This window comes from Leptosomus discolor, chromosome 5, assembly GCF_034619465.1.
Source record: "Leptosomus discolor isolate bLepDis1 chromosome 5, bLepDis1.hap2, whole genome shotgun sequence".
NCBI lineage: Eukaryota > Metazoa > Chordata > Aves > Leptosomiformes > Leptosomidae > Leptosomus > Leptosomus discolor.
Window position 1 is genome coordinate 22489122 of NC_141395.1, and position 22119 is coordinate 22511240.

Sequence of the window (22119 nt, forward strand, 5' to 3'; positions counted from 1 at the left end):
CTGGAGGAAGGGTGCAGCCGCTCTCGTGTGGCGGCGCCGCTGCCTCAGCCCGGCGGTGCTCCGCCACCTCTAGCGGGGCTGCCGACGCCAGCGAGTGCGCAACCGCGGGCCTGAAGTCTCAGCGCTGCTTCCCGCGTCCCGCTGCCCTCACAGCCGCCGCCTCAGTCCGGCGGGACCCCCGCGGCCCGGACACGGCGGCACCAGCGCAGCGTGTTCAGGGCAGCCGCTTGGCTCGAGGAGCGGCTCGGTAACAAAGAGGGCTCCGCTGCCGTCAGGGGCGCCGGCCTCCCCAGGTGGCCCCTGCAGGGGAACGGCGGCCGGAGCCGCGATGGTAGTCGTCGCGCAGCCCGCTGCTGCCGTGCCTCCCTCCAGACAAAAGTTTCAGGCAGGCGGCGACATTTTGTGGGGCGGCGGCGCGATCCGCGCACCTGCGCGCTGACAGGGCGGCGGTGAGGGCAGAGGAAGAGGAGGGGTAATGTCAGGGGAGGGGAGAGGCAGCGGCAGGAGGAGGGCGCCGGTTCTGTGGCTATCGCGAGAGGGAGGTGCCGCTGGGAGGGGAGAGAGGGCGGCGGGGGGAGCCCCAGAGCCGGGAGCCCGGCGCAGCCGTAACGGCTCCTCAGTTTCCCATCATGGCGGGGACCGGCGCCAGCGGCCAGGATAAGCAGACGACGGCGGCGCAGCTGAAGAAGGCGCTGGGCGGCGGGAGCGGCGCAGCGGCGGCGAGCGAGCTGCGGGCGCTGCTGGAGCGGGTGCTGGGCCCGGGCGGCGGCGGCGGCGAGGCGGCGGCCGAGGCGCTGGAGTGGTGCCGCTGTCTGCTGTCGGGCGGGGAGCCGTGGGACAGCTTCGTGCAAGCCGTGCGGGCCTACGACCCGGCCACGCTGTGCGGCCTGGTGTGGACGGCCAACTTCGTGGCCTACCGGTGCCGGACGTGCGGGATCTCGCCCTGCATGAGCCTATGCGCCGAGTGCTTCCACCAAGGCGAGCACGCCGGGCACGACTACAACATGTTCCGGAGCCAGGCGGGGGGCGCCTGCGACTGTGGCGACAGCAACGTCATGCGGGAGGCCGGGTGAGCGCCGGGCGGCCTCGGCGGGGCGGGCGGGCACCTGCCGGCGAGGGCGGCCCCCGCGGGCGAAGCGGCCTCCCCGCCGGGTAGCGGAGGTGTGTCTGGAGCGCGGCGTCTGCGGTGGGGAGGGGAGTAAGTGGGGCACCTGCTTCCGTCTGGGTCACCTCCCTCCCTCCCTGGCTGCCTGCGGTCTAGGCTCTGAGGAAAAGGGCGCCCGGCCCGGGCTGAGAGGGGGTCGGGCCGGCCTTGCCCGCCGCCAGCTCCGGCGGGGGTCCGGCGAGGTAGCTTCTTTCTTTGTTGATCTGCGTGTGCCTTTTTTTTAGGACGTTTATGCAAATCTCCTTGCCCTGGCACCGAGTGCCTGCCTTCAGGGAAGTTGGTAAGGCGGAGGGCATGGGAAGCAGTACCTGTCAGCCTCCGGCTAGCAGACTTGGCCTAGCACGGCTAACTGTGAAGTGTGTCCAGGTACTTTTGGGCTTAGTGTAAGCACATACACCGAAGTGAACAGATTGAGTAGGAGGGAGACATTTTTGTGTGGTTTTACAGTCTGCAGTTCATCTTGCCTTCTGGTTTTGCTATTCTTAGCTTTAAATCAAGGAATTTGCTAACTTGTGGATGGGTACAAGAGGACAGGGTTTTGTGGAAGTCAAATGTCCGTATTCTGTAAGCATGCAGACCTACTGGAGGCATGAGTACCTGCTCAGAAGAAGAGGAATGTGGTACCTCATTACACCCTCCTTTGTTCCCTTTCTACTCAATGGTAAAAGGAAAGATCATTCAACCAGTTATTGGGTGGAGGTGATACCTAACCAGTAAACTTCAGATTTCACAACTGGGTGTCTTTGTGGAACTCCCTGTGTTTCTGTTCATTCACCAGAGAGCTAAAGACTTTGCCAGAAGATAGTTTGGAGTGCTTGACTGAGGCTTCTCTTCTGACTAGTCTACTGGAATAGTCTCTGTCTTGATTGTCTTAGCCTTGATAACGTGGCACGCTCCCATAAGAGCCATCTCGTCTCATCCAGAGTGGTGGTGTACCTAGCAGAAAATGCTAGGAACATACAGAAATACCAAAACATTTTCCTTGGTTCTTTTCATGTTTTTGACATTTACAGTATATAATTCTGTGTCACTCTGCATCTAAAGATTCCTTATCTTTTTGCATTTCTACTTGGAGATTTCACTAATTCTGCTTTTTTCTGTTGTTTGAAGGTTGTCGTCTTGGCTCTGATTCTTTGTGTCTGTAGTCACCACTCTCCTGTTCTAGGCCTTGAGGTGGCTTCATTCTTTATTTCTTGTTATGTTTCCCCCCCCCTTTGTTTCTCTTACTGTCTGCCTTTGTCATTTTTTCATTCTTGCTTTTTGGCAGAATCTATTCTTATAGGTAGACTCGCTCCGAAAGAAGAATTTTTTTTCTTCCTTTTATTTTCATTGATCTTCAGTGGTTTCAAGAGATTACTCCTGAAGTGATTCTTTCTTTATCAGTTCTTGTTCAACTTCTGGTGATTCAGCTTTTCTCAGCATCACTGAAGTAATAGTTCCCCTTGATCTTGAGAAGTAAGAAAAAAAAAATTTAATGTCACTTCTTCCAGTGCTCAGTGTGGGATAGATAGAGGGCTCCTCTTAGTGGTAGGATTTTAATAGAGCACAGACAAATTGATGTACTTTAGGTAAATATTAAAATGATTTCTGATACTGCTCTTATCCTAGAGTTTATAGCTTTCACAATTTTCTTTTTCTATTGAAGAAATCTGGTTTAGTAAAGAAGAAATAAAAGATGCTGTTAAATTTGCAGTGTAAACAGAGGCAAACCTGGAGGAATTAAGAATATTCTCCTAATTTCTCTGTTACATTTACCTTACTTCTTACTTTTAATAGTAGAATTTGAGAGTAAATTGTCTTGGGTGTGAGGTAGGTCCCTTCAGGCGGTTTGATCATTCTAGATCAAGAATTCCATGTATCTGTTCAGAAACAATGCTTTTGAGTTGAGCAGTAGATTTCCCAGTCCTCCTGGACGTACGGAGGACAATACATGACAGTGTATGGGATGCCTGTGCTTGACATAGGGTCGCTCCTGCTTATCTAAAGAATTGATGCTAAGCCAGTGCAATTAAGTGAACTAGAAACTTTGTTGTGCAAGACAAAGTAAGTTAAGCTTAAACCAATGTAAAAGCATTAATGTGTGCAAACACACACGGTTTTGCCTGTTGACTTGAATTGCTTCAGTGCAGCATGTTTAGATAAACTGATTTAACTTTGTGTACACAAATCAATTGCACAATTACAAAGGTAGTGCTTTACATGTTAAAGTTAGGAGGCTTTCATGGAGGATTCAGGAAACCTGAGTGTGTCTAGCCCGATATAACCTTGGCCACCACAGCCTAGGCTTCTATTAATAGCAAGGGAATCAAATGTGGAGCCTACTTATGAACTTTATCTACCATCTGCCTGCTCAGATACAATTTTGTCTAGATACTGTATACGAATATTATAGTAACAGTGATTTGTTTCTCTTGGTTCTTGTTATCTGGTCTCCATGTTCAGAGTATTTTGATTTGATGCATCTCAAAAAATACTTCTGATGAAGTCTTAGTTAACTGATCTCTGTAAAGGAAATCTCTCCAGCTTACCATCTGGAATACCTTTTCATTTTCTTTAGGGTGGCTAATGCAAATCTAGAGATGGTTTGGTCTGGGGTATAAGGACGTATATGTTAATCTTTTATTAGTAATTAAATCTATAATTTATTTTTTACAGATAACAGTGTTAATTTTTTATTTCTGATGCCTTTATATAAGTAAGCTGGAATATAGCATAGTAGATGGATGCTGATTTGCTTTAGATACCTTGTGTAATTTTCCTCTGTTTTAGAAAAATAAGATTGTCACACTCTTGAACATTTTGATTCCCATGCAGATTTCATGCAAGTTAATTGCAGTTGGTCTGATCTACTAGAACGTAACTTAGACTTTAGAAAATGTCCAAGTTTGTCAGTGTAGCTGCTTGTTGAAGTATTAAAAACCATAGCTGTGGCAAGGTTTAATAGATTTTAAGATCCAGTGGTATGTCAGTAGCTGAAAATAGTTCGTAGTCCTCTCCTGTGTGGTATCCAGCCATGGACAAATGAAATTTTGCAGCTCCATCAGAGATAATTAATAACATTTTGAAGAAGGCAAAATCTTCAGTTCTAAAGCTTGTATAGTAGACATATGCTTGTAGTTCAGCGAACGAGTTCATCTGTTGGAGGGAAAAAAACCACTCGTGCCGTTGGACGGGGGAGATTCAGACTAAAGTATTTTTTGGTTGATAGATGATCTTGTGTTATAACGAAACTTGATGGTTTATAAAATAAGCTTGAAGAAAGCAATATGCCATGTGGTTATAATATGAGTATAACTAGTCAGTAATCTGTTACTGATGAGTACCGTCTTGCTTCTGTGGCTGTCTTGTTCTGATTCCCCTTTTAAGTCTGTAGACAATAACCTGGTATATTAGAGAGCCTCTGCACTTTGGCGATTCATTCCCCCATGTCCTGTTTCCAAGTATGCCTCCCTGTGTGTTGACTTATTTGTTAAATTAATCATGTGGGAAGCAGATGTTTTAGTGCTGCATTACAGTACAAAGGGAATAATTTCTCCATTAAGGGTTACATATCCTGAAAGGCAAAAAGCCAGGTTAAGAATTTCTTTAAACAGGCTTTTGCATTGATGTTTGCTGTGTGTTTGATGGTAGTTATGGCAACCAATGGCTCCATTGACATAGAGCATTGCCTTCTCTTATGACTTGTATCAAAGGCTTTAAGAAATTGTCAATTTCCACTTAACAACAGTGGGCCATTTCTTTATCAGTAGGTATGTGTGAAGTACAAAAACCTATAGTTATAAGAAAGGTGACTTACAGATTGATGTTATGGGCCATGCGTTCAAAAGGGTCTTCAGGTACCTACCTATACGCTTTCTGCAGTCCTGTCTCCCATGATCCATACTTACCTTTCCATTTAGCTCTGTATCTTCGAGTGTACATCAGTGTAGGTTTCATGGAGATCCTGTCTGAGCTACGTGCTGGATCAGACTTACCTCTTTTTTTTTTTTTTTTCTTTTTTTTCCCTTTTTAAGTATGTCTCCCTTGGGTACTGGTGTATCTGATAAGTCTGCCATGATCCTTTATGAAAAGGCTGGAAAATTCTCTTTGCCACCTCTTGCTGCCAGCAAGTATGAGAAGTATGTAGTTTCTAGCCTGCTAATTTTCTCCAGCTTTAATTTACTTAGAATTGGCTCTGTTTTTTCAGAACACGTTTGCACCCATAAGTATTATTGAATAGTTGTAGTTAAATTTAAATTTTGGGCAGTAGATACCTAGTATTGGTGACCTTTGCTACTCTGTCCCCATATCCGTCTTTCCCTCCTTCTGACTCAATGCCTTATTTTGTCCCTTCTCAGAGACACCTCCTTACAGGAACTCGTTTTAATGGAAATGGCTTTGCTGTGCTGTTTGGGAGCTATGGAAAAATATATTCTATTTCTTTTACTTTATGTTGCTAAATAAGAGTAAAGGACCTTTTTCCTATTCTGGACTTGAGAAAATTTTAACTAATAGAGTGACAATAAAAAAGCAAGGTTTCTGTTGAGAAAGCTATTATTAGTAGTTACTTTTGGATGTATTCTGTGCATGTTCATCAGGCAAGGTCTCTTTTATCATCTTGGGTTGTAGCAGCTGTGATCCACTTAAGATCAGAAAAGTCAGATTTGCCTGTGTCTGAGTTTTGGGACATACAGGTAATAACTAAGTAGATTATGTGGTTATTTTACGGAGTGTCTTGCAACAGTGAATCACCTGTTTAGCATATGTACAGCATGCTGCTGCTTCAAGTTTGTCCCTTCCAGTGTGACTTCATCAATTGTATTCTTTAAGAGTAGACAGGAAGGTTTCAGTTCTCCAGGACCTAGGCTAGGTTTGATAATGCAGCCTCAAGGAGGGAAGGTTGCTCTTTTGGACCTTTCTTCAAGAAGCTGCTGAAACAGATGCTTTATTAACAGGTTGAGACCCTACACATTGTCAAGGAGTTTAGCCTCTGAGCATTATGAAACTAGTAAAAATGTCCTTGTGTTCAGGATTGTTGGTGTTCTGTAGGATGTCTATCAACTCCAAGGACTTCTGGCTGAAGCAACTCTGGAGAAGTCTGGGCTGTACTGCCTGTTAGCTTTGCGTGACAGTCCGAAGAAGCCTATGGTCATGTACTTCTGGTGGGTGTGACTCTTGAGAATGAAAACTCCACTGTCTGATCTTCCACATATGAGGTACAGGAATTCATGCTGGGATTCACACTGACCACAGCATTTCAAAGAACCACAGTTACCATGCAGTAAATAATTGATTCCCTTTGCCCTCCTCCCCATCTCCCCCGGACGTAAAGTTCAGTATTTTGTATTGCTGCTTAGGATTCCACAGTAACATTCAGTACCTTTTGCAGAGCTTCATGTTAGGTTTATCATTGGAAAGCCAAAAAGAGTTCAGATCATTGTGGAGAATAAGTCCATCATGACATACAGTGAGCTCACAAACCCGTCTGTCTTGATTTCTTTTAAGAATGTCTCTAACTAGGACTACATCAGCCCCTAAATTAGTTGTGCAATGTGTTTCCAAATGGTTAACAGCCAAGTGATAATTTTGTGTTACTGCTTTTAGAGCTGTAGCCTGACTAGATGCAATGTACTTTATACATACCCCAGGAATAACATGCAGTTGTTTCAGAGGCGTCAATAAAATGTGGTATATGTGACCTTAAACATTTAGAAGCCCAAACTCTTGCTGTGTTAGCCACTGAGCAAACTTGAAATAAATGGTGGTTCTACCCCAAAGCTTTTGCTGATAGGGCGAGTCTGAAGGACAGAATAGTACTCTGAAGACTGAGCTCACAAGACATGACTACTCTGTGTCTTGTCTTGTCTGAAATTGGCTTTTTTATTGTACGATTTATCTATTGCTTTGTAATATACCTTGGTATATATTCAATTTAAGAAGATCTGGTGTTTTGGGGGTCTTGTTTAGATTTGGGCTAATCAGTGTTGATTTTCAGTTCCTTTGCTTTGATACCACCAACTTCTAAAGCTCTTTTATCCCTTTTGTGAAACTACCAGCTGTCCAGGATTCTAAGTTTGCTATGTCAGGGTTGAGCGTTATTCATCTGGTACATAGCTGATTTACATGGAGCTGTCAGTGGATCTATCAGCAACAGAATAAACACGATTTTGGGTGTATGTTTGGGGAACACATTCCTAAGGAGCTTTTGTCTCATAGGTATTTCTCAATGGCAATTAATATAGGTTGATTCAGAGTTCAGGCCTTCCTTCCTTATCATTTGCAGAATATCAGTACTGTTAAATTAAAAAAAATCCTGGAATGGTATCTGACAACTACAGGTGATTTTAAATAATAGTACTCCTGGTGCCCTCCTCTATGGAGGATTCTGGTAGTAAGCTTTGACAATAATGTGATGAATTTTCTTTACATTGAAGTAATGGAGATAGCTGTTTGGGTATTACAATAACAAGGACTATATAGTGAACTCTGTTGCCTTCACCAGGATGCATCTCTCTGTTTCTGCACAGTGCCTGCAACAATAACAGGTCTGGCATGAAACTCCGGGACACTTACCTTTCCAAGAAAACTGCAAATTACACATGTATGCACCTTGTCTGTTGGAAGCCTGACCAAAGTGGTATCGTCAGCTTAAGTTGATAGTTTTTATTAAAATCCATACATCTTACTCAAATCCTGAAGAAACGAAGGTTGTTTTTGCATTTGTCTATCACTATGCAGTTGCTTAGAACTTTGTCAGAGGAATTATTTGGGCCAAAATATTACATGCCATATGTTTGACCTGTTTAAATTTTCTTGGGAAAATTTTCTTAGCCAGAAAAATATTTTTGTTAAGTCTGTTTTGGAAACTTCATTTTTGTTTTTTAAATGGAAGATGTACTATCCATGTGCTTTAAGGTAGGTAATTGATGGGACTCTGAAAGCAACTAGGCGGGGAGACTGTATGTGAAGTAATGGTTTGTGAAGAGTGAACGCCAAGCAAAGGTGGCTCTGATGAGAGCTCCGGACCAGATACTCTGTTTACTGATCTGCTTGTCTCTCAGACCTGCTATTGAAGTCAGCTGGGAATTCTGCTGTGTGAATGCTATGCAAGGCAGAACTCTGAAAAATCAGATCCTAAAAATTATGAAGTTAAGCATCCAGAGCTAGAATATGCATTGTATCTTCTGTATTTCTCTATCGTTAGGTCCATATTAAAACAGAAAAAAAACCCCAAACAAGCAAAAAAAAACCCCCGACAAAAACCAAGCAACCTAAGAACCTCCATGCTGTGAAAGAATTTTGAATGTAAATATTTTTCTTGTGGGCTTTTTTGTTAACCTTCATGAAGATTGCTTTTTAGAGTTGAGTTTGAAGAGAATTCTCATCAGTGCCTTCTTCAGTACAGTGAATTACTAAATTAACTGCTCATTTAAGAAGTACTGTTCCTTTTCTCGACTGAAGAGGCTTCAGTTCCTGTTGGACAAAATGGTTAGAGGCCATTTTCATACTTGCAAATGGTTGAATTAAGATAATTTTAATAATCTAAATGTTGCCATCAACAGCTTAACTGAGGCCCTTTTAACTTGTAAGGGCTTCACTTTGCAATCACTGTGTTTGAAAAAGCTGCACCAAAGAGAGTGAGTATTAAATTTGTAAGTTAGCTAGCTGTATGTCTGTTACTGTACAAATATATTTCAAACTGTGTGTAAATTGAGGCTTTTCGATCGAAGTAGGTGAATGCAAGCTGTGCTTAGATGCAATTACAGAGCAGTAATTATATCCCAGAGCATCCACCCTTTTTAAAAAGACAGTATTCTTGCAGGAGAAGATTGTGTTACTCTATTGTCTGTCAAAACGCTAAAATTCAACAGCTTTCTGGGTCCATTCAAACATAGGCTCAGCTTCAGCTCTACACAGAAGTCCATTCCTCCTCATTCTCACTATTTCTAAAGTCTTATGATTGAAACTGCTAAATCTACTGTTTCCAATTGGTAGTGGGTACTTTTATACTACTGAAACGCTTTGCAGTTTTATCTACTATACAAGATATTTACATCTGAGGACTAACAGAGAATAATAGAAATGCTCTTCTGCAGAGCTGCTTTGTCTGCTTTTTCTTTGAACTGGAGAGCCTGCTTTGCTGAAGGGTGCTCAATATAGCACAGAGCACCAAGGGAGCTTGTGGTGACTCACTGCCTCTCTTCCTGCTGTTCTGCAAGGAATGGAATAACTTCTAAGAGTCTAATCTGTGATTTCTAGCCTCCTAACCTGGCCAAACAGCTTTTTCATGAAGGCTTAGAGCCTGGAAAGATGTCCTTTAAAGGTGTTTTGTTGGTGGTGGTGTTTTGGGTTTTTTTGGGTTTTGTTTTTTTCTTTTTTTTCTTGAGAAGCCATTAATTCTTGTGCCATGTTTCATTGTCCTCCACTGTTGACTCTAGTGTCTCTACTTTGGAGCTTTCCTGGTTAGAAGGGTTGGACTGACATCTTTCTAGCTGTCTTTGCTCCTTGCTGGAGTCCCAGTAGCAGAAATGCCAGTATTCAGTTTTGTCTCTGAACTCTTCTGTAGCTTGCAGCTTTCTCAAAGAGCAGAAGAGCAGTCATTCCTCAGACCTTGAAGTCAGTACCACATTGATTCACTTTTGGAAGCTTGTTTTGCAGGTGAAATGAATTTAATTATTGAAATGTAATTACTAGGGTGGGGGAGGGGAAACATGCAAAACTTAATTTTCAGAGTTAACTGAAAGTGTTAATTAAAACAATTTATTTCTCTGCCTTTCTTCAGCATTACCATTGTGTTTGTTTGTTCAGGACAGTGGATTTACATAAAACAAGGCTACAATATATCAAAGTCCTTTTCAACAAGATCGTTTTCTAATCCTGATTATACAAGTTATATTTTGTTCTGAATTAAGATTTATTTTAATGTGAACTGCAAAAGCAGGAAAAATATTTAAATACTCTTTACCATACATAAAGAATGAAAATTCAGTTCACAAGAACTGAGAGATAACTAACACTCAAAAAACGTTTTGCATCTTGCATCTATTTTGTAGGTTTGGTGTATGTAAGAATAGTATTTGCATGTTAGTTTTACAGTGGGGACAGAATGCATACTCTTTTTAAAGTGTGTGTTGAATTCTTATTTACAAAACTTACTCATTTTGTTTGAATACTTTATGAAACACATACAGCATTGCCAGTCATGTGGTATACAGTATGAAATGTATGTAATGTCTTAAATAAAAGCTCAGTTTAGATATGACTTACTGTTACTGAATTGAGGAGTCAAGCAGAGGTTTACTTCCTTTGTTTAGGAATTGATTTCCAATGGTTTCCATTTGGGTCCTGTCACTTGGGTCCCAGGTTCTTGTCCCTAAAAGCTTCTGTTGGAGTCAGTTGCTCAGAGTGCTGTAGTGCTGTAAGACTTGTGAAAACAGGATGCCGTCTTTTGACAGCTTTATGATCCAGTTTAGAACAAATGACTTTTAAACATGGGTAAGCAGGGGACAAAACAGCAAGAGAAAAGTGAGGGTAAAAATAGTCCCTCTGTGTATGCATGAACTTATGTCAAGTTTCTGGAATGCAACTGCAACTTGAGACACTGTGGGATGTAGTGGAAGGAGGGCTGAGCAAATGTTCGAAAGCTGTAAAGGTGTGGTCTGGCTGGTACTGAAGGCGTTTTATCAGCTGCTATAATAACTGGGGAAGTTAAAAAGTTCTCCTTTGAAGTGGAGGAGTTGGCTTCACAGTGTCTACTTGAGTTGGCTTCCTTGTGTCTACCTGATGTGCTGGTTGGCCGGGACAGCATCCTCCTGCATTGTTTGGTTTTTGTTTTTTTTGTTCCTGTGTTTTGCTCCCTCTTAGCTGAAAAAAGAAAGGGATGATTGCAGGATGGTTTGGGGATTTTAGTGTGATTTCCAAGGAGGCAGGTCTGTGAGTGTTGGTGGATTTAAGCTGGCCCAATGAAATTATTTTTTTTTTTCCTTAGTAAATAACTTCTGGTAGCTTAGCTTCTGAGCTGGTTTAACACAGGATCAATCAAGTGCCAGTGCTGGAACAAATAAGAGGCTGAAGACAGAATTGTGGCAGGACTGACCTAGTTCAACTTAAGCAGTGGTGAAACTGTAACATAAAGGAAAGGAGTTATTTTACCTGAAGCCACTTCCAAAATATGTTTTGCAAGTTCACGGTAGAATTATTACAGACAGAAATAGTAGGAGAGAATGGAATGAATCTGGAAAGTCTAAAGTGAAGGTTGCTCAGAAGACGTTAATGCTGCTTATGTTAATAATACATGGCATTCCTTACTCAGGTGTCAACAAAGTTCTTCTACATCTTACAAATAAGGTATCAATGCAGCGTACAAAATTTCAGGAATTATATTTGAAGTCACATGGACAAGATTGCTTGTTAAAGCTCTGGTTTTATTTAATTGCAAGTTACAGTGTTATTCTTTCCTTTTGCTAATTAGCTTATCTTTTTGTCAAAAAGAAATTTCAAAGGTAGGAAACTGCATAGAAAACAAAAACTGGAATGTACTTCTGAATCCGAGAAAAGAATAAGGAAAAAAGATGATGACTTTTTGTCTCCCCATAGACTTCTGTTTTAGTACTTGCATGTTAGACCTTCAGTGAGATGGGGCTTGAATATCTGTGGCTAATGAATTGGCACTCTCCTGTCCTTAAAGCTCACTGTAGTATAATAGTGAAAATATTTACAGGGAAGACTGTATTATAGTACAAGAAATATGAACTACTAAGGATTAAATAGGAACTACAGGCTTGTTGGAGAAAGTATTTTGCAATATTGAAAATACGTAATAAAGCTTATGTCAAGGTTATCTGTTAGTTATCTAGTCAGTCTTCCTCTCCATAGTTATTTTTTAGCTTCTTCAGAAAAAACGTGTTTCTTAGCTAGATTACATCCAAGTTTCATTACCCTGTGTTAGAAACTTCTGTCTGTTCCAAGTGGTGGATTTCCGAGGCTTGATGTTCCCAGGAGAGACCTGGAAAACGCTCCTTTTTGTTGCCCATTAAATCCCTACTTTGGTAGTCTTGGAAGCATTTTGAAATGTACATTTATGTAGACAGACAATTCCTTCACTGATGCTGTGGGAAGGAAGCGCTTTTAGAATTATAAGGAACTGATTACAGAATAGCTTTATCTGCTGGTTGTCCAGTGACTGTGTAACCCATTGAGAAGTTTGTCACAGGTGCCTCTTTCTGTCTGTATGAGAAGTTTCAACTTGTTTCTTCCTTGATACAGCTTGGCGTTCTGGCTCTTCTTCAGTTAAAGCAGCAGTTGTTTTAACTCTGAGCATCTTCCCAGTCATTGTCTGGCATTTTGGTCAATATTTATGGAATTATATAGCACTTCATAAAGGCAATAGAGCTCCAAGTAGAACAGAATATTGGCATTTCAGGACTGTGGAAGTACCATACAGTGGCAGGATTTGATTTCCGTAATTCAGCATAAAACAGAGTCTCATAGGTGTATATTATAAACTTGGGCTCAGTAAGATTTTTTTTTCAGCCTGATACGTAAATAATAAAATCTGAGCCTTGGCTTTCTGGATCATTGTGGCTTAGATTAATTCTTGCCTTTGGAATTGAGTATGGCAAATAGCTTGTTCAGTGGCAAGTCATGTCCGTAAGGACATATTCTGGGATCCTTACTATGTACATGTTTCTAGCTTAGTTAAGAACAGCTACAATAGTATATTGATTTTGGACAGTGCTTTAATACAGCAGCCTTTGAACCATAAGTATAGAATATGGCTCATCTTGCAAAATGGTATTGGCATTCCTACTTTTAGGTTTAGGGCCTGGTATCTAGAAATCGTTCCCTGTTTGGAACTGCTGTAATTTGTGCATGTGACAGTGAAAGCATGTTTCCTTACAGTGGGTCGAATTTAGGGTTTCCTTGATTTTCCAGAATCTTTATTAATATAGTAATAATAGCACACTTTGTAAGTCAATAGTGCTTTCTTGGGAATCTCAAGAGAAGACATGATTTATAACTTTCAGCTATAGGATATGTTAAATTTGGGATAATTAACCCATAGGCTGATTCACAAGCAGTGTGCTGGCATAGGCTTCTTGGGGAGCAGAGGTTTTTATTTTCTGTGTAAGGGAGCCTTGTACTTAGCAGAAGCTGGGATTCAAAATGACTTTATGTGTGAGTTTTGTTACCGTGGCTCCCTTAACTTGTGATCATAACCAGTGAAAATGTCTTTTGGCTGAATGTAAAATATACAGGGGGGACCAGTAAAAGATTTTAAAACACACTGCATAGTATTTCTTTCCTTGTATGTCTTATAAGTATTTACTTTTGATCTCCTCTTCTAAGGATAATGGTGAAAGGGAAACCGAATACCTTTAAGTTAATAAGTGAGGTACTATATTGCAGCATAGGTCAGGCCAGATTTATGATTTATTCAGGTTTTTGTGTGCAGATGAGACAAAAGTGAATGACCAAAATGGAAAAAGTGAATGACTTTTCATAACTTCTGTGAATGTCATTTGCAAAAGTGAATGACGAAAGTGAAAACCATCCATTTGTGCATTAATTAACAGAAAGTTGTCAGTCGTCACTGAGCCCTTTGTCAGGCACTGCTCCCCACCAGGGATGGATAGGCTGTATATACAAACTGCAGGTGATCTGGCTAGAACTGTCCTTGCTTAACTTTCAGTAAAAAGTGTTATTATCTCTAATGTGTAAGAGCAAAGGAGAAGCTCTTAGTCTTTAGCCTTGTGAAGATGCTAGCCAATTTCAGTCTACTCTTGAAGGTGATACTTTAATGGTCCTCAAAGAAGAAAGGCTTATGTTGTAGAAAGTAGCAGACTTCTGGAAAATATGGCATAGCAAATATAGTGACGATGTGAATAAATTTAGAGAACAATTTTCATATTCAAACAATGCTGAACCCATTTCTGAATCTTTGTGTTCAGAAATTACTGTTGAGATCTAGTGAATCTTTCCAGTAAAGTTTACTCTTATATGATGTGGTTTTTAAGACTCTTTATTGCTAGTTAGCTTCTTTTTTGACATGGGCAAATAACTCTTTGATGTTGGTGAATGTCATTTCCAAAAATAGATTGGGAAGAGAAAAGTATTCAGTGGCTCTTGAGACAGGCTCATGTTAAGTCAGTGGGAAATCATTCTGTCTGCTCTAATGGGGTTTGGCTCAACCTCATGTCATTGTGCATTAGCCAAGCCTCAACTACTACTGTACAGGAATTCTCCAAAGAGGAAATGTTTTCTTCCTTTTTAAGTGAAACAACTTGCACAGCTTTTGTGGGTGTTTCTATCAGCTTTGATAAGTAAATCTTAGTTGCTATACATTTTAAATAAATACTGTTCCTGCAAACTCTTATGCTTTTGGAAGTTGTTTTTGTTACTGTCAAGAGACATTAAAGAAGTCATCTGAATGAGGACTTGAAGAATTGGGCCAGCCTCTGACTGTTTCACAGAAAGGAGAGAAACATTTAGTTTGATATTTTCAATAAGGCTGTTTAGAAATGGGAGGTATGTCTCAATAAAGAAAAACTCAGTGTTCTTCTAGTTGTTCAATTGAAGATGCTCTAACATGTATGGGAGAAAACTGGGATGTTAGGTATGTGAACTTTGAGAAGGAAAAAAATTGGCACCTTTATAATTCGCTGGACTCGGAAATAAAATTGGTTTGAACCTAGTAGTTGAAAATTTCAGAATACCGTTTCCATAGCACCTTTAATGAAAAAGTATATACGCTCTGAAAAATGGAAAAAGTAATGGTTTTCTTAGTATATGTTAACTCTGCTGAGCTGTGCTTGGCTAATGTTTTTCTCATCTGTTTTATGGGTTTTGTAAGTGCTTGGCTAACATTTTTCTCATCTGTTTTATAGGTTTTGTAAAAGACACCGGATTAAGTCAAATTCAAATGTTCCATGTGTCCCGAAAGACTTGTTGATGATGTCAGAATTAGTTCTTCCACAGTTCATCTTTAGTCTTATTCAGCACTTAAGAGAGGGGTATAATGAGCCTGGTATGTTTCAGATTTGCATGTATCTAATGTATCTTACCATGCTGCTATCTCTTGCTTTGCAATCATGTAGACACAGTACATGAATACATGAATGCTATCTATAGTTTATTGAGTTTTGTGCCTCTCTTTCTAACAAAGTCACTGCCTGGCTAGGCGATTTGGTATTTTGTTCTCTGCCGAAGAGCTTCTTAAATGTTTTAAGGGTTGCCTAGCATTGTGTTGAGCTCTTCCAGAAAATGAAGTCAGGATTAATTTGAAACTTGTACACGTGAATTTTAGAGCATAATGAATATATAAATTAATTTCTTTTGTGGAGGTCATAGCTGTTCTGCCTTGTGAAGTTCTTGGCCAAATTACATTACATTTACACCAAAAGTTCTTCTTATGTGGTTTTCAGCTCTTGATCTGCCATCAGAGAAAGACCTTCATAAAATCCTCCAGGTTTTGGAGCCTCATGTTTCCTTTCTAGAAGACTTGACCAAAATGGGAGGAGCAATGCGATCAGTTCTTACCCAGGTTTTGACTAGCCAACAGTTCTACAAAGATCTTAGCTCTGGTATGTTTGTGTTATTTCTAATAATTAAATTTTAAAATTATGAGGAATTGAAGGTCATAAGTTTTACTTACCACTTTGGTTTCTGTGTGGTTTTATTTGACTTCTCAAAACCCAGAAAAATGCACGTTTTTAAGAATTTTTTGTTGTTGTTGATAGAAGGACTTCAGGAGTGACTAGAAACATTTGTTATCGATATCTGTAAGAGCAAACCTCTTGTCTTTGTCCCAGATAACTGTATATCCATACATTGTTTCAAAAGAATTTTTATAATAAATCCATTCTCTTTAAAGTGAAGGGAACACGGTACCTTAGTACTTCCAAATAAGGCATATCAAGCTTATTCAGAGTGGAGTATGTCTAACTTATTTTGGGATCTGCTTTCACAGAGGTTACTGGAGGAGACCTGGATGGCAAAAGTCCATTGTCTGTCCTGCACTTCTGTGCAAAGCCTTTTTAAAAACACTCCCCGCCCCCCTGGCCTTAATATATTCCATTCTGTATCAAATCACAATGAATCTGAAAATGTTGGTCAGTCACTATTAGCCCCAAACCACCTAGTATCTATTAACTCCATCTTATTTTCTTGTGATTAGAAGGTGTCTTTTTTTTTGAGTCCTTTGCATACTTGCTTTGCATGGGTATGGAAAAAATAGTAATTACTTTAGATTTAAGTTGCCATCACTGGCTTGGGCAGCAGCTAGTTGAAGAACAGGCAATCTTCAAATCTTTATTTGCAAGGAGAAACGCTTAGGAAAGTTGCCTCGGGGACAGTTGTCTTTATTATGTTTCCTTCCTCTTTTTCTCGCCTGTTTAATAATATTTGAATGGAAGAAATTTAATGACTTCTCTTTTCGTATATGTGATGGATTTCCTGAGATAGAAGAGTGGAGAGGGAGTGGAAAGTAAGGCATTCTTATCTAGACTCTTGGAATAGAGAATACGTGTGTCTGAGTAGGTACAGTTTCTGGGCAGGGAAAGCAAAGAAAGGGATTTTAGAGCAAAACCTGCCTTTCTGACTTTGAATGCGAAAGGTGCACAGCTAAAAAGATGCTGTCATCTGTTTCATGTTTTCTTTTCCTTAAACACTTGACACAATTTGCTCCTCTAAATTTTATTTTTTTCATTGCATAACAAATATGGACTAAAAAAAAAACCCAATGTTTTTTTGGTGAAAATTTTGTATCCTGAGCATTCAGTGTGACTTTGCAAGCAGATGAAATTATGATACCTTTGTGAATAGTCTCCTTTAATTGTAGCTGTCAAAACTTGAACTTTGAAAGAGAAACTCCAAATATTAGAATTTCTATATGGCATATTGCCATTACTGCTTTTTTGTTTGTTTATTTTTTTCCCATTGGAAATTGTAGGTATCTGTCCTTTCTGTTCAAAACCAACTGTTTTGAAATATCAGAGCAAATACTTTTTTTTTTTTTTTTGCTGTAGTGTTAATGGTGGGAGTGCTGGTAAAATAGAAATGAAGTACATCGTTGTGTTGGAGAGGAAAAAATGAGAAGGTTTCTGGTCTTTTCGATTTCAGTTCATCAGTTGGAAAAACTTTTTAGCTTCTATATCTCATAATTGTACAGCTTATTAAAACATTGTGGACAATTTTTTTAGATTGCTTATGTAGAATATAAAGTATATGAACCAGGTAGCTGTGGTACTTTAATGCTTTTTTACGTATGTGTTCAAGGTGTTGGAGAGAATGCATGTGCAAAGAAAAGTCATGAAAAGTACCTCATTGCTTTGAAAGGCTCTGGACTGGCGTTTCCTGAGGATAAACTTGCATGTGGTATGCAGGAACAAGGAGCTGGAACTAGCACATTAGCAGTTCAAGGTTTGTGTAGAAAAATACTTTAAGAGAAGACTTGATTATTGCTGGGTTTTATAGAAACTATTCTTTTATTTAAAAAAACCCAAACAAACAAAACCAAATCTTAATGAAACTTAAGGAATTGCCTGTTTATTTAGTGCACCATCAAATTACAGAACTCATTTTAGTTCTATCAACAAAGCTAAACATATTAACTTTTTGTTGCTAACATACTAAGCACTGTTTTCCACTGATAGCATTAGTGGAATTTGAGTAGGCAAGATGAAATTGCTCGTAGTGGAATTTTGTCACTGCAACTAAGTTAAGCCACGTATTCTTACCAAAAGTGCTGTGGATTTTTTTTTGATCACTGAAGGCTGTCAGTTTTTTTGCAATTTCTGAAAGAACGCATCTCCGTTAACTCAGTACGTTGAAGTTCTGCAATGGAACATACTTGCAAATCCCTAGTATTGTATTGCTTGGAAATCTTACTCCAACTTCTCAGTCCACTGCTGTGTATCTTTTAAAGAAAGTTAATGTAGTGTTCTGTTTCATAGCAGCTCATTAAATATCGTAAAATACTCTCTTTTCAGTGTAAGACTTATGAAAGGAATCTCTGAATTTTTTTATTTCAAAAGGTTTAGCAGGTGCTACGGCAACAGCAGGACAAGGGGATTCTTCAGATGAGGTGAGACTGTTTTTAAAGACTATAATGAACTGCAACAGAATATGAAATGGAGAGAATACTTGCAGGCAAATCTCACAAACCTTAACTCTTCTAACTATCGCATACTATCTCCATTTTAATAATTTGAAATAATGGAGATATAAAGGAATGGATCTCATGCCTTTGATTTACTATGAACCTCTTGAAAAATCCTTATTTTTGCTAATACTATTTCAGTTTAATGTATGTATGTATTGTAGAAGAAACTTGCGTGGGTAGTTCAAAAATCACTATCAAGTAAATTTGGCTTGATTAAAGCAAACTTAAAGCATGTGATGCTGTGAATGGTATTAGCAGATTTTAGCACTTGAGAAGCCAGCTGAACTGGTGGTAGCAGCAGTGAGAATTTCTCTGTAGATAAATTCCCATTGTAGATTTGATCAAACACATTGAGTGGGAGTAAAAAAGAGGGAATCTCCTTTTAGGTTGAGCTGTAATAAATAAGTGGAATTTAATGAGGAAAGTTAAATCCTTTTAGTTTATAAATTATTGTCATTTTTTTGCCCTACTATTTAAAACCTAATTTCAAGTAGTAAGCCTTAGGATCTGCTCTGGTATGGTAGTCTAACAAACTTGAAATAACGTAAAGTATAATTTTTTGGTAGGGTTTTTGCTTACATTGAATGCTGTGTCAACAGGTATTGAAGTGAAACCAATTGTTTGTGTATGTCCAAAACAGTTGTATGACATGTTTGCCTCTATCACGAGCACAACAGCATCTGTTATGCTTTCAGCAGTGCTATTTATAATTTGGCACTTTTCAAAGTATTGCTGCTTGTTTTTTCACCATCGCTTGACAAACAGACAAAAAAAACCCCAAACCACAAAAGACTGCTGACAGTATTGCTTTTAAGGCCCATGAAAGAAGTAGGCAATTTAAATTAATAACCTCAAGCTGTATTTTCAAATAAACTTAAGATGGCTTTCGGCTTGGTTCTTTCTGTTTTACCCATATAAGCGATGAGGAGAGGGGAGTAAACTGAAGTTCTTAAGTCTGAAGAGAGATTAGATATCCCTGACATTTCTTTTGGGAAAGAAGTCCAAGATGGAGGTAAAGACAGAGATGTACTTTAGGGAGAAGGAGTTTCTGTCGGGAAAAGATATTTTTTTCAAGGGAAAGATAGTTATGAATGAATAAGGGGGAAGTTACAGCAACTTCATTATAGGTTGCCAGTTAAAGATAGTTGTTTTCTAGAGAGATTTTTCTTTCTGATCTCTGGAATATAAATATACCTGTAGGTTTTTTTATTATGTTACTGCAGATGTGATTTTTGAAATTCTGCGTATACTCACATACCTGGAATGAATTTTTACGATACATTTTAAAAAAGCACAAGACTGTTTTGAAAGCTGTATTTAGAAAATTTTAAAAAAGAATGAGGAAGTAACTTGAATAAGCACTCACAATTTAATGTTCTTTAGTATATATTTTCACTTCTGGATTTTCCTTTCATATCTTGAATAAAATCACATTGATACAGTATGGGATGCAAATAAAAATAATATCAAAAGTTTCTGGATTTTAACATGAAAAGCCCTTCTGTTAGTGGCATTTCTGAAAAGAGTTTTTATTTTATTTTTTATTTTATAATCTTTTACTTAGTCGTGACCTGCTTGACAAATATGAATTGCTGAAAAGAAAGTCCAGTCCTTTCCTCCAAAAGCCAAAAGAGAACTGTACAGGTGGAAGACTGAAATGCTTATTAGGAAAATGATGTTACTAGAGGAATGAGGAAGAAGTTATCTTATTTTATGGCTTTTCTTGCTCTCCCCTGCCCTCCCCCGTAAATTACAAAGGGCATTTACAGGTTTTTTTTAATGCCTTATTATATTTATTTAATGCCTTATTCAGCAGAGTGAAACTGTTTTAATTAAAAAGTGTGGCGAGAGTTCACTTTTAACTGGATTTTCTTCCTCTTGTGTTTAAGATGAATCTCGAAAGGTTAATGTTCTTTCTTACCAAGTGAGTCTTAAAGGTAGCATTGTTTCACAGATGAAAGGCTAGATTACAAAACTTACATAGGCAATAAATTAGAGCAGTACTTCTGCAGGGAACTAAATAGCTTGAGGAGTTTTGTATAGTTCAGTATTTAGTTTCATTTCTACAATAGTGATGTTTCTAAGCTAAAAATCGATCTGAAGGGTGGATGTATCCTGAGATACGTGTTGTGGGTTGTTTTGTTTTTGTTTCCCTCCCAGCCCCAAAACAGAGTAGGCTCACTTGTGCTTTACTTCTCAAATGGTTTGTGTTCCATCCTGTGGTATTTAAGAGAGAACTCACCATTAGTTTGCTTTATTAGCTTTTCTTCCTCATGTTTTCCTCTGTGCAAAAGGAGAAAAAAAGGCTCTCTCTAAACCTGTCCTCCTATTGAAGAAGTTTTTATGTTCCAAGAAATCAAATAAAACCCAGTCCATGAATGCTTTTACCATGCTGACGAATAAACCTTTTTGTATTGGATGTCTCAGTTTGGCTGCCCTTGTTCAATGAGCACTCAATGCCTTGTTGTTTAGTTACATAGTTATTGACTCAAATTGCTGTTTAATGTGATCATACAAAAATCTATGTGTAGTATCTAATATTATATAAAGTTTGTTATCTGAATTTACATAATAGAATATTTAGTAACATGCCTAAGGTGTGCCACATCTATTGTAAAGTAAATCTACATAGATCTTTGCTGTTATCCAGCTGTATTTACACAGCATTATCCAATGAGTAAAAATAAGGTGTTCTGCATTGCTTACTCATTCTCTTACTCTTTATCGTTGGGCTTGGCAGACACCATGTGACCTAGCACTCACTATTTCAAGGCTGTTGAAACTCCTGCGCTTGACATTAAGATTTGATCCTACCTTACTGCGGCAGTGGAAACCAACTGTAACATTAATGAGGGGAAAAAAAAAAAAAGAGTTCTCAAGAAAGTGTTTCTTATGAAGTCACTCATAAATTTTCTTCTTTTTAGTGAAATCACTTCAAAAGTTGCAATGAAGACTGTTATATTTAAATTTTTCTCAGACTGTATAAGGGGAAATGGATTTTGTTTGCCAGAGCAGTGGTGTTGGAGGCTAGAATCCAACATGTATACCCAAATGCATGATTTTCTGGTTAAGGCCCTTTTAGCAACTCTCTGCATTAACTGAGACTGCTGAAGAGGTCTTGAGACCTCTAGCTCTCAACTTTCTAGCTACAGGAATTTCAATTCCTTTTCTTCAGGGCAGGAGACTTCAATTGCAGAGTCCTGCAGTTCCTAGTAATACCTCAACAGGTCTGATTTTTGTTCTAGAGTACTTGGCCTCTCTGGGGGAGTGGGCAGTGGCAACATCTGGCAATGACTGGCTCCCGACTGAAGTACAAAAGTAGCGTGTGTTCACAGAGACCAGAGGACACCTAAAAGTTCAAATGTGTGTCCATTCTTAAAATGAATTTTCAGATGGAGGTACTGAAAGGATAGGAAAATTCTGGGTTTTCATTAACGTGATACTTTTGGTCAGTCCTTAGATACAAAATATGAATGATCTTTCTCCCCAGGAAAGCATAGTCACTTCTTGAGTACCAGGTTCCTTATGATTCCAGTGAAGTTTGGGAGTAAAATATAGCATTTGCTCAGAGAAGGATATTGATTAATTATTTTTAACAGTAGATAGTGGCAATAATTATCTCTGATTTTATTACATCCAGTAGGAATCTTTCTTTATTTCCACTATTTCATTAGGACTACCATTGTTATTAAAGATCCATGCAGCATTTAATATAGTCCTGTAATGTTACATTCTTTTTTTGACACCCAGTGTTAGATTTTGTAAAGTGGTGGTGATGATGTTTTTTAACTTGCATTGCATTTTTGAACCTTTG

The 22119-nt window shown here is 39.2% G+C and overlaps 1 protein-coding gene across 3 annotated transcripts in view; it reads left to right on the top strand.

The window, feature by feature from the left end:
• Window positions 1–629: 629 nt before the first annotated feature.
• The window catches only part of UBR3 (ubiquitin protein ligase E3 component n-recognin 3), a 119187-nt gene continuing 97697 nt past the window's right edge, over window positions 630–22119 (top strand). For all 3 annotated transcript variants that reach the window (XM_086465043.1, XM_086465044.1, XM_086465045.1), the window contains exons 1-5: window positions 630–1069; window positions 15031–15170; window positions 15568–15726; window positions 17420–17563; window positions 18178–18227. In XM_086465043.1, the coding sequence (XP_086321169.1) occupies window positions 630–1069; window positions 15031–15170; window positions 15568–15726; window positions 17420–17563; window positions 18178–18227 (933 nt within the window). The remainder of the gene's footprint in view (window positions 1070–15030; window positions 15171–15567; window positions 15727–17419; window positions 17564–18177; window positions 18228–22119) is intronic.